This window comes from Phalaenopsis equestris, unplaced genomic scaffold (genome assembly GCF_001263595.1).
Source record: "Phalaenopsis equestris unplaced genomic scaffold, ASM126359v1 Scaffold000224, whole genome shotgun sequence".
Lineage (NCBI taxonomy): Eukaryota > Viridiplantae > Streptophyta > Magnoliopsida > Asparagales > Orchidaceae > Phalaenopsis > Phalaenopsis equestris.
This window is the reverse complement of record NW_018164666.1, coordinates 219,299-237,085: the sequence shown is the minus strand read 5'-3', so window position 1 is coordinate 237,085 and position 17,787 is coordinate 219,299. Positions and strand designations below refer to the sequence as shown.

Sequence of the window (17,787 nt, the reverse complement as noted above, 5' to 3'; positions counted from 1 at the left end):
TGTCTTATGTACAATATATATATATATATATATATATATATAATGATAATAAAAGTAACCTTTAATATTATCTCATTTTCTATGGAATTTTCTTTTGTATTACGTGCATGGGACCTTGGCATAACAGTTAGCTTGCTCAACGTGACCTGAGTGTCTTGGTTTGAACCTCACTTCTATAAACAAGCAAGTTTACGCACGTCTGTATCACCCCAAATGTTGTGTGACAGGGAACATGCATTCTTTAGACCACTTGTTGATTCTACACGCTCAAAACCTAAATTTAACATCTTTTGTTAACTGATTTTTTTTAACCAACATTTTCATGGCTCTATATGAAATGATTTATGAAACATAGTTTTGCAGGTATATCCTTGTTCAATTAGAGGACGTAAGCAAAGAGGTGCAATGCTCTATATGTTTAGGTATGCAATATTTGGGAGATCCTTTTTAGTAAAATCATGTCACGACCTCCATTTTCTTATGTTATGTTTTGTATGACTTGGAAGAAGATTAGTTTACTTTGGTTGAGCACCTAATCTTACACTCTGCATTTATAGATGTTATTTCTCCAACTGTTACCTTCTATTTCTGTTCTATTTCATCATTGTGAATTACTTGCTATTTATTTATTTTTTTTAAGATCTATTCTCACATTCATTTTCCCATTGGCGATCCATATTATTTTTTAGGCTGCATTTCACCCTTATAAAATATATGATATTTATTCAGATCACGGCACCCATGGTGCCCATGGAAACATGCGCACACATTTTTTATTAACACGCACACATACATGTATGCAGGATAAACTGATGTAATATTTCCTTGCATCTCCCCTTCACAAGTTCTTTTTGTTGATTCCATTGTGATATCCTTACATATCAGAAGTGCAGCACCAATTTTTACAAACTCCTGAGTTACGGTTTAGGCTGCTAGTTTAATTTCTTCATAACTATACTTTTAACTCACATTATCACATCCTAACTCTCGACTATCTTTAAAACCTGAAAATAAAAGAAAAACTGAGATATTTTCTCTTTGGCATTTGTAAGCAATAATAAAATATTTTTCTTTGGGGAGTATTATTTATTTTCATATTGAGTACAAACTTTGTTGTCATTTAAGCTATTCCTAAACTCAGTTTTTGTTGTTTCTTATTAGAGGTGTCATTTTTCAAAGGGAATATACTGCCAAGGAATGGGTTTGGGCTAAACTGGTCTGAGTTAATCCCGGGTAACCAGTTATGACCCAAAATTGGTTGAAGTTGGGGTTTACCCTCAAACCCTAATTTACCCTTCTTTAGCTCGATAGGTGAAATATTAGTTTCTCAAAGGGGCATTACGATTAAAATATAAGTTTGTTTCTACCTATTGTTGCTTTTGTAAAGATTTTCAGATGACCAGTAAAAAATTCTCATGGGGCCTTACATTTTTGTTTTAATGCAAACACATCACAAATACATATCGAGAATGAGGTTTACAGGTGCACCCTTGTCTTTCACCTCAAGCCTTTTTCATGTTTTTCCATTTAATATACTCGCTCTTCTTCTTGCTCCTTTTACTCTATTGTCGTATTATGATTATTCATATGTATTGAGGAAGTGCTTCATGCCACTACTCTTTTTTTTTTCCCCATAGTCAAATATTTTTTTCTCCTTATGTGGTAATAAGAACATTATTAAAGGGCGCCTTTAGTTGGCACTATTTTTAGGACCAATCAATTTTGTGAAAACTTTTGTAAATTTGGTGAAGAAGCTTAATTTTGTGGTTTATTACTTGTAAACTATATAAAGTATCAAAGTCTTGTCAAAATATCATTATATTCACGCTCAAAATAATCTATGCTAATAAAGATATGACTCTAGTACTCTATCCGTGTTGTTTAGCGATTACGATCAGAGCCATCTGATCATGTTGTTTTGGACAGGCATGGTCAATTATATTACGATCACAGTTATAGCTCTCATATTCTCCAATGACTTCTTGCTCATTGAGATATGAACTATTTGGCATATTTAATAGGACGTATTTAATCCCTTTGTTAGGTAAGGATGACTTGAATTAGCCCCCTTAAATAAACATTTGTTTTAGTTCTATAAGGTTTTCTTGGATGAAACAACAAATGACTGCTAACAATTGAAGGATTTTTCTGTTAGGTTGGGTCGATCACCTCCTCTGATTAAATAGACTAGTGACTATGATAATCCAGGCCAACTTAACATTTGGTCTTGATTGAGTTCATAATTATTTCATAACCATCGTTTTTAAGCTCATAGTGATAAATTTCTCCATCTAAATCCAAATTCTTGCTACTCTAGACTAAGTAATTAGTGCTTAATTACAAGCCTTAATCGGAAGGGCTCTCTCGTTTTTGAGAGGAGTAATTAAGCATAAGAGCTTATGTTTGCAGGAAACTGATACGATCTGAAACCGAAAACAATGAATAAATTACAATATAGAGGCTGGGGAATTCAAATTTTACTAATACCAACAAAAGCAAACAAGATACAACATTAATATATTGTTCGAGAGATAGATCCTCTCCACAAACCCTAAATGTCGCTAGGAACACCTTGAGAAAAGAAAAACTACAGCTCAAACAAAACATAACCCAAAATCTTTTTTATTAGACCTAATATAACTCTATCAAAAATTCTTCAAACTTTTCCCAAAAACTCATCAAATACTCTAAAAAAATCCCCTAATTTCTCCTCCTTGCGTACTTTATTAGTGGGCCCCACCCGGGTGTTGAAATCCTCTGCGGCTGCAACAGGGTTTTCCGGCCTCTCTTGCTGACCAGTCTACCACTGGAAGGCGAGGGCTGGCCGGTTGGCTGGGTCCAGACTGGCCTTGCCTGGACCGGTTTCGTAATCAGTGTAACAGAAACCTCGAACCCTAGATCATAAATACTTCACAAAATGATGGTTAAATCGTTAGGTGATGTCTTATCTATAGTCCTTATCCGCATTTTGAAAATTTGATCATGAACTCAACAAAACATAACTCTCACCATCTGAGAGAAGCCTGGGTGTAAAAATTAATAGCCCACAATGCTATGCCTGAGACCAATTAGAGTGCATGAGAATTAGTTGATCTCGAGTCTTTGGATAGGCAGGGAGTATCCATTGATAAATACATGATCATAATGGAAATAAAATTGCTTCTTAAAGATCCATCCAGCAAGAATGAGAAAGGAACATGCTCATACTTACCATGATGGTACATGTAGAACATCAGAATATAGAATTATTTTGCAACTAATGAAATCAACAATTTTTTATTTTTCAGCTATTTGTGTTCTGTCATTTCATGAATCTGTAGACTTTCGTCCATCTACATTATATATGTTGAGTTCTAGTGCATGACTGCTGGTAATTTCAAGGGCTTCGTTTTGCACGTCTTTGGTTAACTTCCGTTGAGGAGTGTGGAAATGTCTGCAGCTTATGATTTACAGACCATGGCTTGTCAAGTTATGAGATTCTTGTGCGTAACTATTTCGGGAAGCTGCTTAGGATTGTAAATGAACATAGCATCAGTAGATTTTTGCCAACCTATATGTCAAAAGTATAATTGTAGATTTTTCTAACCTATATGTCAGAAGGAATGCGAAATCCATGCACATTTAATGTGCGTGAAAAAAAAAAAAAAAATTGCAGCCCCGTCTCTGAAGGAAATTTCTTACTGTCTGCGTTTTATGCTACATGCCAGGGGTTATTCGTAAGACAAGAACAGTTATGGAGTGCCTGCATCGTTTCTGCAGAGAATGCATCGACAAAGCCATGCGACTCGGGTATGCTATGTAGTTCATTATTTATTTATTAATTAGAAAATCATACATTCCATGCTTTAGGTCTGCTTCCATGATAGGCATAATTTAATTAGCTTTTTCTATTTTTATTTTGGCTTCTACAGATCATTTTTTTTACTTAATTGCAGGAACAAAGAATGTCCAACTTGTCGCACTCACTGTCCAAGTAGGCGTTGGTTAAGAGATGATCCTAATTTTGATGCCTTGATTGCAGCGTTATATCCAGATATTGACTTTGATGCCTTGATTGATTCTTTATACCCGGAAGACAATTTCGAGGAAGAGGTAAACATGCCATGAAAATGACTGTCAAACATACACATACACGTGGAACTATATTTACATAGCAAATGACAAATAATTACAGATTTATTTTTTAACTTTGGTGCATTCAATATTATTATTATTATTATTATTTTGTTGTTGAAGCTGATGCTTGACTTGGATGTCAGGATGCAGGATCAAACCTTTTATGAGAGAAGTGTAAACGTAAGAAGATAAATAAGCAGTCAAAATAGGATCTATCTATTAAAATATGAAGGTAGATTTTTTTGTTATTCTTAATCTGTTTTCCGACCACTACTATGCACTATATGGAGTGATTCCATTGTATTGAAGCATATCGGAGCCACAAGTAGACAAAGAGAGAGAAAAAGAGAGGGAGAGGGGACTAAGGGTCTGTTTGGGGTGGCAGCACCGCACCGCATTTTTTTTTGTTTGGGTAAACTATGTTTTGACTACTTATTCAAAAAACAGCCATTGAAATCTACGTTTTCCCATCAATCCTGACTATGTGTGGTGACAGTTTTCTAGCTGCAGTCTGACTTTAAAAAATTGTATTAGCCACCATAGTTTTTTGAACATTAGATTATTTTTCAGCAGCTTCATAACTGTTTTTTAATAAGCTGCAGCTGCCCCAAATGGTCCATAAGCTTTCAATCATTAGTTGGGAGAAGCTCTTGCAGTAGAGTATTGAGTGGAAGAATAGTCTCTTGTAGTTGAGAATGGAAGGCGGGTAATAGAAACAACATCTTTCCTCAACATTCATCCCTTATTTTGATGGTAGATGATGTTCACTCTCAGGAAGGAAGTCAGTGTGATATGAGTGTTTTAGACTTCGATTCTTGTGGTTGAGGATGTCAGGAGATGGAGATAGTACGGGAGGTAAATGATTGAAACTTTTGGAGAAGATAGATTTTGAGATTCTGATGGGCTTGGTCGGGCTCATACAGGGAGCTAGCATCTCAACTGGAGTCATTATCTCAGCATGTGCTCCGATGTAGGTGACGTTAGATCTCCCTTTTAAGGATTTGAAGCTCGATGGACTGTACTCGTATCTGAGTTGGTAGCGTGGGATTGAGATTGCTCTGGTAGGGAAGAGACTAGAGAAATACTTGATGGGGGTCGAGCCAGAGCCTGACAGTGCTGAGGGGAATGAGTGGAGGATCACAAATGCCTTGCTTTACTCCAGGCTACTCAACTCAATGGTTTTATTTATTTTCTCATTAGTAGATGGTATTCAAAAGGTAAGGGACATCTGGGCGAAGTTGAAGAAGATCTATGCTGGAGTTAAGAACCACATGAGGGTGTTTCAGATTCAGCGTAAGATAAAGACCGTGGTATTGAGTGATGGATTGATTCATGATTACTTTATAAATCTTGAGCGACTGTAGGCAAATCTTGATCATTTCTCACAATTGTCGAGATGTGGTGATCCGGGGAGTAAGAAGGGAGAGATCTTTGCGTAGACGAGGACTATGTAGTTTCTGACTCATCTGAACTCAGCCTTTGATCAGAGGAAATCATTCCTCCTATCCCAGGCGACGTTCCCTTCATTGGATGAGGTCATCACTGCGATCATACATGGGGAGTCGTATGGGGATTCACTCCGAGCCAAGTGGACTTCCAGGTACACAATCAACCTTGGCTGCCTCGAGCTTAGTTATGACAGGTGCCCAAGGGGAGACTCGCAAGTGCTTCAGCTACGATGAAGTAGGCGATCTGAGCAAGGTCTGTCCCAAGTCATCTAAGTAGAGAGAGCCAGGTGAACGCAGATAATTTGGAGGTTGTGATCGTGGTTGTGGTGGTTGAAGAGGTGAAAAAAGGGGCTAATGGGCAAACTTGATGGTAACATAGGACGAGGGAGAGACATATGCGGGCTTTACTGATGATGATCATGAGTTTGTGGAGATAATAAAGAGGAAGTAGAAACCAACAGATGATATGTTAAGGATGCATCCACCTCGTCGTCATCAAAGGATAACATTGCTACTCATGCTCACTCTGACAAAGGTACCTTTGATACACATGCTCTTACCTTTATTTCCACTACAATATCACAAAAATAGATAGTAGATTCTGCTGCATCTTGACATGTGACAGATATTACAAGAGATTTCTCTTCCTATACTAACCTAAGAGTTCCGGGAGCATCTGAACTGTTGATGGTACAATACAATCTGTAGTTGATAAGGGTAGAGTGTGGTGCACCGATTATGACTTTGTCCAATGTTTTGCATGCTCATTCTTTTCCACTGAATCTTTTATCCATCAGTATCATTATTCTACAATTAAAATGTGTTATTTCATTTGATTTTCCTAAGGTAATTTTTCAAGAGAAAATGATGGGTTGAACACTTGGGACTATAATGTGACATAACGGACTTTAAAACTTAGATAGAGAGAGGATAGACTCAGCCTTGACATCCATTGTAGAGAGTGTTTGGGTAGGGGAATCTATGATGAGTGTGGAGGATGGGTTAATGCTACATCACATACACATGAGATACTCTTGTTTTAGTCTATTGAGTTGTTTGTATCTGTCTTTGTATGAAAAGATAAATAAACAAAAATTTGTATGTGATGCTTGTGAGTTTGGTAAGCTTACTAGGAGCTCTTATATCTGTTATGGGAAGAAAAATTTTATGTTTTTGATTTGATACATTTTGATGTTTTGAGACATTGTTCTACAAATTTGATGAATGTTTATCGATAATTTATGATTTTTATTGATTGTTTTTCTCGTGTTATATAGTTGTATCTGATGAAAAGCAAGTATGACATTTTTGCTTGCTTTAAAGATTTTCACAAGACAATTCAGATACAATATGATGCATTAGTGAAGATATTGATTTCTGATAGTAAGACAAAGTAACAACAGTTAGTTTGTGGAATACTTATCAGTCCAAGGAATACAACATCAAACCAAATGTCCATACACACCGAGATAAAACAGAGTAGCAGATATGAATAATATAAACCTAGAGGTAGCACGAAGCATTTTGGTCATGATGAATGTCTCAAAGCTCTTATGGGGGCAAGCAGTTTTGAGAGCTGCTTAATTGATCAACAAAATGTCCCCGAAAGGGTTGGATTGGAAGTCTCCATGTCAGCTATTTAAAAAAGAAAATAGTGGGATCCTCCAATTAAATGTATTTGGATGTGTATGTTTTGTGAAAGACAACAAACCATCTGCAGGAAACTGGATCCCAAAGCGGTGAAATATGTTTTCGTGGGTTATTCTACTACTTAGAAGGGGTATGTTTATTGAAACCCAATAGAGAAAGGAGTATTTGTGAGTATGAATATATCATTTAGAGAACTCGAACTGTACCACACCTTGTTAAGTGACTTCACGCTTTGGTGACTCACCATATACTGGAAGTATAGGCCAAGAGGGGGCTAGTAATGGTGAGAGCTTGGTTCATATCAACTGATTGGATGCAGGGCCTATTGGGTAACATGAGAGTTGATCAGGTGTCTTTGACGATGTTCTGTGATAATTAGAGTGTGATATTCTTGGTCACGAATCCAGGTCATCATGCTCGTACCAAACACATTGACGTGAGGTACTCTTTGTTCGGGACTTGATTGAATAAGGTAAGGCTCTATTGAAGAAGATATTACCAGTCCAAAAGTGCACCTACTTTAGGTGTTTGGTGAACATTCGAGCTCATGATTGATTGCCCAGTTGGGCATTTTGAAGAAATACGTGATGCTTGATCCCTTCGGGATGGGTGGTACGTAGGCTACCATCTTGATGCAATTGAATTGGAGTCTGAAGCTCATTTGGTCATCTCTTATTTATCTGGAAGTAAGAGATGAAGTGAAAATTATTGTTTTATGATATTATATTTATTAGAAGTTATATTAAGAAATAGTTTATTCATATGAGAGGCTAGGAGGAATAAATTATTTCCTTAGATTAATGGTTATTTTCTTTCCTATTTGATATTTATTTAATTAGATTAGGAGTTATTTCCTTTCCTATTTTAAATTTTCCTATATTATGTTATATCTTTTTATCTTCAAATAATTAATATGAATTGATTAATTAAAGATATTAAGTGATATATCTTTCTTTTCATATTATTTTCTTTTTATTATTTTTTCTATTATATGATTCATATAAAGGTTATTTATACCCCCCTCTTATATCAATGAAATTAATTATATTTTATTTTGCATTATTCTGAATTTCAAGATGGTATCAGAGCCAAATTTTTGACCCTAGTCGTCGGGTCTTCCATATAGGGCCGCCGAACTCCCTTTCTGCATTCTCCCTGCAGGAAGGGAGGGATGTTAGAATGCAGAAAGGGAGGGATGTTTTTCTCTTATGGATCCTACTTGTTGTCCTTCTTGATCATTTCTTCTGCACCTTTAAATTCTCTCCAATCGAGATAGGAACGCATGGTTTACCGATTGAGCAGCAGAGAGGAAAGTGGAACTAGAGCTGGTGATATGGATCTGAATTTGTATTTAGGTCTTTCAAGTTCTCCTTGTCCCCGCAATCTTGACCTCAGCTCTGATCTTGATCTCAACTCATTGCCGATTTTGGTTTCGTCTAATTCAGAAAAAAGTCGCGCTCTTGAAGCTGTGCCTGGTGCCGCCATGGAGATGTCAACTTCTACTATTTCTAACTCCTCTTCTCATGTTGTGATCGGAGAGAATGTGTTACTTGATGGTTTTAGGGCGCCAACTGATATGAATGTGATGCATGAGTTTTACCGATTGAGTAGGAGCATAGTGAAATGGAAGAAAGGGATGGGGTTTCCCCTCCCATTTGTGATAAGGGATCTCCTCTCAACCTTGTTGATGTTGCTTATGTAGAGGATTAGAGGTAGTTTTACCCACAGAAGTGATGGTTCATCTTCACAATAGGAATTACTCTAGCTTCTTGATTTCCAGTAGTTTGATTTCTCTAATCTCCTACAGTTGTCCATATTTTCAGCAGTCCAACTTCCCTGTTTTTTTTGTAGATCCTTTTGTTGGAGGTGCAGCTGTCCCGCCAACTTCCCTGCAGTTCCTTGCCACTATTTTTCGGCGCTTGTTAACTGCAGCAGTTCGGCTTCCTGGTTTCTAGTAGTTTGACATTCCTGATTTCCTACAGTGGTCCAGGTTTCCAGTTGTCCGGCTTCCCTGATTTTCTGCAGTCTTACAACAACAGTCCTCTCTTACCACTGTTTTGCATCCCAGCTGATACTCAACTTCTCGAGCGCGATCCCCTTAAGATTGACTAGTCTGCTCTCACTGGCGAATCTCTTTCTGTGACTAAAAACCCCGACGATGAGGTCTTCTCTGGTTCTTCCTGCAAATAGGGGATCTTGAGGCAGTTTTCATTTCCACTATCGTTCATATATTCCTTGGCAAGGCTGCCCACTTTGTTGACACTGCTAACCAAGTTGGCCAATTTTAGCAGGTTCTAACTGCCATTAGGAATTTCTGCATTTGCTCCATCGCCATTGGCATGCTTGTAGAGATTATAGTCATGTATCTTATCCAACATCATAAGTACAGGAATGAGATTGATAACCTGCTTGTCCTCCTGATTGGAGGCATCCCGATCGCTATGCCCATTGTCTTGTCAGTCACCATGACTATTGGAACTAAATTGGCTATCACAACAATATACAATTATGAAAAGGATGACGGCCATGATTGGGATGCTTGCAGACCCTAAAAGGCAAGGGCTAGCATCATCTGACGTCCACTTCATTTGAATCTTTTTTGACATGAAGACTACTTTAACTTACATTGATCTGACACCATGTCAGCAAAGGTGCTCCTGAGCAGATACTTAGTATATCCAATGTCAGGGAGGATGTTTAGAATAAGGTTCATAAATTTGTTGAATGCTCCTCCGGTTCAATCTTTTGCTGCTGCTATCCAGGGTATTCCTCCTCCGGAGCCTTTTTCCTGCAACAGACCCTCCTCCAGAATCTTGTATCACAACAGGCCATTCTTCGGAGCTTTTTCTTGCAGCAGGCCTACCTCCGAAGCTTTTTCTTCCCCTTTTATGCAGGTCATACCCTATAGCTTTTTTTGAAGGTTGTCGACTTTCCTGCAAACTCCGCTGCAGCAATATTTGTAGGGGTCTTCTATCTAATTATAGACACTGTAGAAACTGCAGTCAAAGATCTACTTCCCTGTACACTTCCCCGCCGCAGCCTTACCCATAGAAACCTTCCGCCTTCCGCCTATCTGCAAACACTGCAGGAACTGCAGTACGAGATAGAGCCTTCATTTTCTACTTCACTGGATCTCCATCGCCCATTCTTTGATGTTTTTAAATCTAAGTTGAATGTGGTTTTCAACCATATTTCAACTTGAGGAGAAGTTTTAGAAGTTATATTAGGAAATAATTTATTCCTGTGAGATATTATGAGGAATAAATTATTTCCTTAGATCATGGGTTATATTCTCTCCTATTTTATTTTTATTTCCTTGGATTAGCAATTGTTTTCTTTCCTATTTTATGTTATTTCATTTTATATTCAAATAATTAATATGAATTGATTAATTGGAGATATTATGTGATATATTTTTCTTTTCATATTTTTTTCTTTTAGTTGTCTTTTCTATTCTTGAACTCTTATAAATATTATTTATTCCCCCTCTCATATCAATGAAATTAATTTTGCTTTATTCCGCATTATTCTGAATTTCAACAATTTTAATCAGGGGTAATTTTATGAGAGTTATGAAGAGGAAGTGTTGAGTTATAACTCCAATTAGTTTTTTCTTCTCCTCATAGACGTAGGCGAATCGATTTAATGCCCAACCACGTAAATCTTGTGTTTGATTGTTGTTGTGTAAATTTCTACATTTTCGCATTGTTTTTGCTTGATAGATTTGATTGTGTCGAATATAGTGGTTCAGACACAAATCATTAAATACCTATATCAAAAATCTTATTTCCAAGAGAGAAATTATTAAAATATGCAGATATTTTTTTCTCATCTAACTTATACAAGCTTTCTACATACTGCCCTCTCTTTATCTTCTATAAATTTGTTACCTACCATCATATATTGATCATCTATGTTATGATACAGACCATAATCTATCTAATAAATTCAACTTTTCTACACCTCGGAGAACTATAAGAGAGTTGATTTCATCTATATTGCGTTGAAGTATATCACAACCACAAACACAAAAAATGGGAGGGTGGGGGAGGAGCTTAAACTTTCACCTATAGTAAGGGAATGTTCTTGTAGTAAAGAAGAGGAGAGAAATAAGCTCTTCTAACTGAGCAAGGAAGATGGTCTGGTAGCAGCAATGCCCTGTTCTCTACGTCTACACCTCGTTTACACAGTAGGTGGCTGGCATTCTTAGCCATTGACATAGAAAAAGTAGTAGCCCTAAACTTTTCTTATATTCGAATTGAAATCTTTGATGTACTTTTTATATTTTAGTATAATAATTTATCGTTATCTGGTTGTTGATGTTTTTTATTCTATTATTTGGCTTATTCATTCTTCCTCTTCATTTAATTTTGCTTGAAATTTTATCACTTTTCTAACACTACCAAGTAATTATTTATAGGAATATTTACATACATACTACTCAATTCCTATACATTTTTACATATCTAACACCTAAACTTCAATTTTTCCATATATGCTGCCTTTCCTATTCTTTAAAAAGTGTATTTCACTTTTTTTAAATTAAAATAGTGATATTTTGTAAGCGATACGAAAGATTTGGGTGGTATACATCTAAAAAGAAAAGTTTAAATGTTAGATATGTAAATACACACGAATTGTGTGGTATCATTTATATGTAAATGTCCCTTATTAATATTGCCACTGAAATCTGCGCATCTTCTAATTTCTGAACTTACAATGTACATCCTAAACAGATTCAAGCTCCCAAAGCCGAGGCATTTCGGCATTCAGAGCCACTTGGCCTGAGAAGGACCAGGCCTATATCCAATACTGCTGCTACTTATATGAGAAAATCTCAACATGTTTACCATTCGGGAAACAACAATTACTATCGCAGAAGAGTTAGACCTGCTGCACGTAATATTTCACATGCACTACCTGATCACAATAAAGAGAAAGATGTTAGAAGCACTGATGCCATTAAACGTCCCTCCTCTTTAGACGAGCTTTCTCCTGATAGAATACGCAAACGAAGGCGGCTGGTAGCTCCCACATCTTCACCAGCTAGATTAGATCTTGGATTTGAGAAATATGGTATAGATTTGAACAGAGAAAATTCTCGCACTTCCCCTTTGCCCGCCGGGAAGAACGATCTTTCATGGGGTAAAGGCGGTGTTCGTAGCCAAACCCGGCACAGTAACAGTATTGGTTCAAATGGAAGATCTGTCAGGGCTGCAAGGCTGGCCAGGTTAATAGAACACTTGCATAATGTAGATGAAAATGAAGATAAGGTATGCAGTTTTTTTCAATTAAGGAAGCTCCATAGTTGTATTTTGAAGTTAATTAATGTCCTTTATTCAACTTTATTTATTATTTTAATTTCTCAGTTCCACGTACATCTGAAACTGCTTCCTTTGAACGAGCAAAGCCTGCCTTTAGAAAGCCCACATCTTTGCTGCCCACCAACTTCATCCGTTAGACACATACTCCAAGTAAATATTGCCTCCGATCCAATCCATCCTATATTTATTTTATTTTTTCACACCAATATGTGTATATATGTATCTGCAGTTCATTGCTATGCAAACATCCGGACAAGTACGAGGAATTGACTTGTTTGTTAGAAAGCCTCCGAGTCCTACATCTCAGCCGACCAACCAAGTTGAGCGGAACCCATCCGACGTCTCAGATGAAATGCGGATATTGGGGGAAGATGAATCGCTTGCTGGTTTGCTGACTTGTTTCACATCTAGTACTCAAGGTGATCTGGTGAGGAATCTCAAATAATTATACTATTTCATTAATTTCAGCTTTCTATTTTATTTATGAGCATTTACATATATACCACATGGTTCTTATATATTTACATTACAGATATCACATAAAAAAATCATAAAGAAAAACACTTTTTCATGTATAGTTAAGGTGAATGTATGTAAAAACTGTAGTTTTGATATCAAGTACATAGGAATTGAGTGGCATGCATGTAAATCATCCTCTTATTTATTATAACTAATGTTATAATGGAATGGATGGCCTATCCACTCGATGATTCTTTAGATTTCATACTGTTGAAATTTAGAATAATGCGGAATAAAGTGGAATACTTCGAAATACTTTTATTGATATGAACTGAGGTATAAATAACCCTTACAACAAGAATCCACCCTTACAAGAATCCTATAATAGGAAAAATAATAAAAAAGTAAATGATATGAAAGGAAAAATATATCACATGATGCGGAATAAAGTGAAATACTGTAGAATACTTTCATTGATATGAACTGAGGTATAAATAGCCCTTACAAGAATCTTATAATAGGAAAAATAATAAAAATAAATAAATGATATGAAAGGAAAAATATATCACCTGATATCTTCAATAATTAATTCATATTAATTATTAGGAGATAATAGGAGATAATATAAATTAGGGAAACAAATAATTTCTAATATATGAAAAGAAAATATCTCCTTATATTAAGGAAATAATTTATTCCTCATAACTAGGAGTAAATTATTTCCTATCATAAGTTTTAACAGGAAAGATAATAAATTCTGTAATTTAAATTAGATATTTCAACACTCCCCCTCACTCAACACTCCCCCTCAAGTTGAACATGGTTGAAAACCATATTCAACTTGAATTTGAAAACATTAGTTGTGGTATGCTGACTGGACAGATAGCATCAATTTGCCAACAAGAAATTCCAACAATCCTCAAACCGTAAGTGTCGAAGTCGAAGGTCCCGAAACTGTGAATGTCGAAGCCTGAGAGTGCTGAAGCCTGAAAGCGTTGAAGCCTGAAGCTCCGAAGCCGAAAATGTCGAAGTCTGAGAGTGCTGAAACCTGAGAGTAACTGAAGCCTGGGAGTGGCCTGGACGAGGGCTAAGCTCAATTTCAAGACATTGATGAATTTGTAAGTCACTGGTTGACTGATAATTGCATGAAAGTTGCAAGAAGACTGCTGGGAGGTTGCAGGAAAGCTGCAAGGAGGCTGCAGGGAGGCTGCAGGAAAGCTGCAACTGGCCAACGACAGTGCTCAGGAAAGCTATAGTGTTTGGAGAAGGCTGCAATGATGTTGCAGGAAAGAGCAATGCTTTCCTTGGGAAGAGCTAGCAAAAATCTGCAGGGAAAGATTTGTTGAGGTAGATCCGACTGCGAGAAAAGCTACAAGAGGGAGGTCCGACGGTGAGAAAGGTTGCAGGAGAGAGAACCGACTGCAGGAGTAAACCTGAAAGTCCAGTTGGCAGCAGATATGTCTGCAGGAAGTTCTGGCGGCAGGAAAGGCCGCAGGAGAGAATTTCACCGGCATGAAGGACTACAGGAGGGAGTTCCGAAACTGAGATTTGCACTTGAGAGAGAAAACAAATCTCATTGGCGAACCAAAATTTCTACTAGAAAGAAAATAATGTCCGTTATTTGCTAAAAATGCAAGCCTGCAGTTGTGCAAATGCCTGCGCAGGGAAAACCGCTGAAATCACAATGGTGTAGTGAACCAGACACCGGTCCTGATGGCTGTGGAGAAGGTCCGGTTGGAAACGCAGCTCCCCCTGACGCTTGGGCAGGAAAGAAAAAATAAATGGACGGCTTGTCCGATCCACAACAGCAATATCTCTGGTGAGATGATGTTGAGGCGGGTGGCGGCATTGTTGGTGTTGTCCACGCGAGTTCACAGAATTTGCTTGAAATGATCTTGATGATGGTGTCGAATCCAGCTTCGACGGAAAAAGGAACAGCTGAAGGAGGGATGATCGGAATGAACCAGATCTGTTGCCGAGGAAGAAGAGATGCAAGAGATGAGCATCATGATGGCAGGGATAGCCAAGCCTAGTGTCCACCTCACATTGCTCCTTTTTTTTCACAGGATAAGATCTATAAAAGAGAAACGAGGAACATCAAATAGATTAAAATATAAAGCTTCAAATCTGAACTGTTCCGATCACAAATCCATATCAAGGAACGGAATCATAGAGATAATCAAATTAAAATAAGTGTAAGTAAAGATAAATAAAAGAACGATGAAGAAGAGAACCAAATTCTATTTTTTTCGCTTTTTCTTCATATACTTTCTCAAAGACGAAGACGAAGAACGGTAGATTTTCAACAGCCGGAACAGGGGAAGGAGATGAACTTGGAGATTTAACAGCAGGAGATGGTGAAGGAGAAGAGCTCGGAGGCTTCATCGCCGGAGCAGGAGAAGGAGCCTTCGATGGAGTAGAAGAAGGTGACGGCTTTGCACAATGTTAATTTTGCCAAGAATCCAGAAGCAGAGGTCAACATGCGAGCATTATTTCTAGCCTGCACAACAGACACTAATGCAATTGTGGAATCTGTGAGGGAAGAACTTGACAACTTAGTTCTTGGGTTTGCTGAATAAGCTGAAGGAGAAGCAGACAACACTTTCAAGGCCAAAGTACTGGTAGAATTTACAGAATTGTCAATTCCACAGAATAGTACAGGAGCCTCTATCACTTTTTCTCCCAAAATCACGTTAGACTGTATAAAATCATCCACAGCAATGAGTGTGTGTTCTCCATCAGTCTCTGAAACAGCATAACCAACGTGATTGATAACAACGACATCCGGATCCTCGTCAAAATCTACACCACACTCTGAGGCGATCCCCTTGATCAGGTATGACGCAGAAGAGTTCGCAGCCAGGATCAGATCGTGCCCCGCATCAACGATGTCCAGCACGACGACCTGGTCAAGTGATCCCCCAAAACGCTGGACGGAAGGAGAGAAAATGACGACTTCATCGTACATGTAGTGGCCGTATCGCTGGAGGGAAATCTTCGGATCATCGGCGAGGCGGAATTCGAGAATGTAGCCAGCCCCGAGACTCGAGGGACTTGTCGAGGGACTTGAAGAAGAGGGAATGAGATGAGCGGATGGCGAGGTCATCGACGAGGACCAGGAGACGGCAATTCGTAGGGTTTTTGGCGGAGAAAAACTCGCATACGAGTGGTAAAAACAATAGAACGAATAAGAGGTGGAAAACCATTTTCGCCATTGTGATGGAGTGAAGGTCGAGGAGAAAACCTTCCTCCCTTCCCACAAGAAGGTCGGCGGGAAGGGAGTTTCACGGTTCTTCAACGACCGTGATTAGGGCAAAAAATTTGGCTCTCGGCGGCTTATAAGTTGTTGAAATTTAGAATAATACGGAATAAAGTGGAATACTTCATACTTTGAATACTTTCATTGATATGAACTGGGGGTATAAATAACCTTTACAAGAATCCTATAATAAAAAAAATAATAAAAAAAATAAATGATATGAAGGGAAAGATATATCATCTGATATCTCCAATAATTAATTCATATTAGTTAATTCATATTAATTATTATGAGATAATAGAAGATAATATAAATTATGGAAACAAATAATTCCTAATATATGAAAAGAAAATATTTCCTTACATTAAGGAAAAAATTTATTTCTCATAACTATGAATAAATTATTTCCTATTATAAGTCTTTACATGAAAGATAATAAATCTTGTTATTTAAATTAGATATTTCAACACATACTATGAATTTAGTAAAAAAAATTCATTTATTATTTATTTTAATTTTAATTTTGTTCAGTTGGATAATATTTTAGTCTCTCTGAAGCAAATTTACTTGTGATTCTTTCAGGAACTAATGTACCGTATTAATGCAAGAAATGGCTTCTAGGTGACAGCCAATTATTCCTAGCCAGGTTGATCAATTGATCTACACTGGTGTGTGTACATAGTACATATATATATATATATATATATATCAATTGGGTTTGTAATATTTGCAAGTTCATCAGTGGAAGAATACCTCATGATGATTTCAAAAGTGTAAAAATCCACCACATTTATTATGATTTTTTTTTTTTTTTGGGATAATTACATGCAAATCACTTGAAACATTGATATTTACAATTAACAACTAATGTGATATTTTTGAACTAGCGAATCAATGTATTTACATGTGCCACGGTCAAAAAATTGAGAATTTGATATTTGGGTGAAAAATATGGGTTGGGGTTTATCATGAATTTTGATATTTGAGCGAGAATCTGAAAATTGGATGCTGAGCGAATCTTAATGTTTATGCGTATGATGTTCATTAAATTACGTAATTTGGAATTAGTTATATTAATGTCGTAATTTGTTGGATTAAAGCATTCATAAATGCTTGTGATTATTATTATTATTATATTTAAGAAAAGTTGTGAGATTTGAAGTGTGGTTTTGATGCAATTTGTTGAGAAATTTAGGGCAATGAAAACTCAAGAATCGGCACAAATCAAGAAGAAAACATACAGATTTAACGAGGTTCGGTAAAGAAGCCTATATCTTCGGAAGCAGAGCGGTAGTTTTTTCTTTCGATTTTAGGAAAAGAGTACAAAACTACCTAGGGTTACAAACAAGACATATATATATATAACTTTGGCGCATAATATGTAATTACAAAATTATCCTCGCATCCCCAACCCACATTACGAACCTGATTGGATAGATGCTTCCACTGCACTCGCAAGTTCCGTTCCGCTTTCTCGCTCCGTTCTGCTCCAGTAATTGTCCCTTATCTGGTATATGAGCCATACCTAATA

General features: G+C 37.0%; 1 protein-coding gene across 1 annotated transcript in view; it reads left to right on the top strand.

The window, feature by feature from the left end:
* Nucleotides 1–17,035, top strand: part of LOC110023473 (putative E3 ubiquitin-protein ligase RING1b) — a 22,022-nt gene extending 4,987 nt beyond the window's left edge. The window contains exons 4-10 of the mRNA XM_020722912.1: nt 364–422; nt 3,708–3,789; nt 3,936–4,092; nt 11,951–12,487; nt 12,584–12,688; nt 12,768–12,965; nt 16,839–17,035. Of these exons, the coding sequence (XP_020578571.1) occupies nt 364–422; nt 3,708–3,789; nt 3,936–4,092; nt 11,951–12,487; nt 12,584–12,688; nt 12,768–12,965; nt 16,839–16,877 (1,177 nt within the window). The 3' untranslated portion in view covers nt 16,878–17,035. The remainder of the gene's footprint in view (nt 1–363; nt 423–3,707; nt 3,790–3,935; nt 4,093–11,950; nt 12,488–12,583; nt 12,689–12,767; nt 12,966–16,838) is intronic.
* Nucleotides 17,036–17,787: the final 752 nt, after the last annotated feature.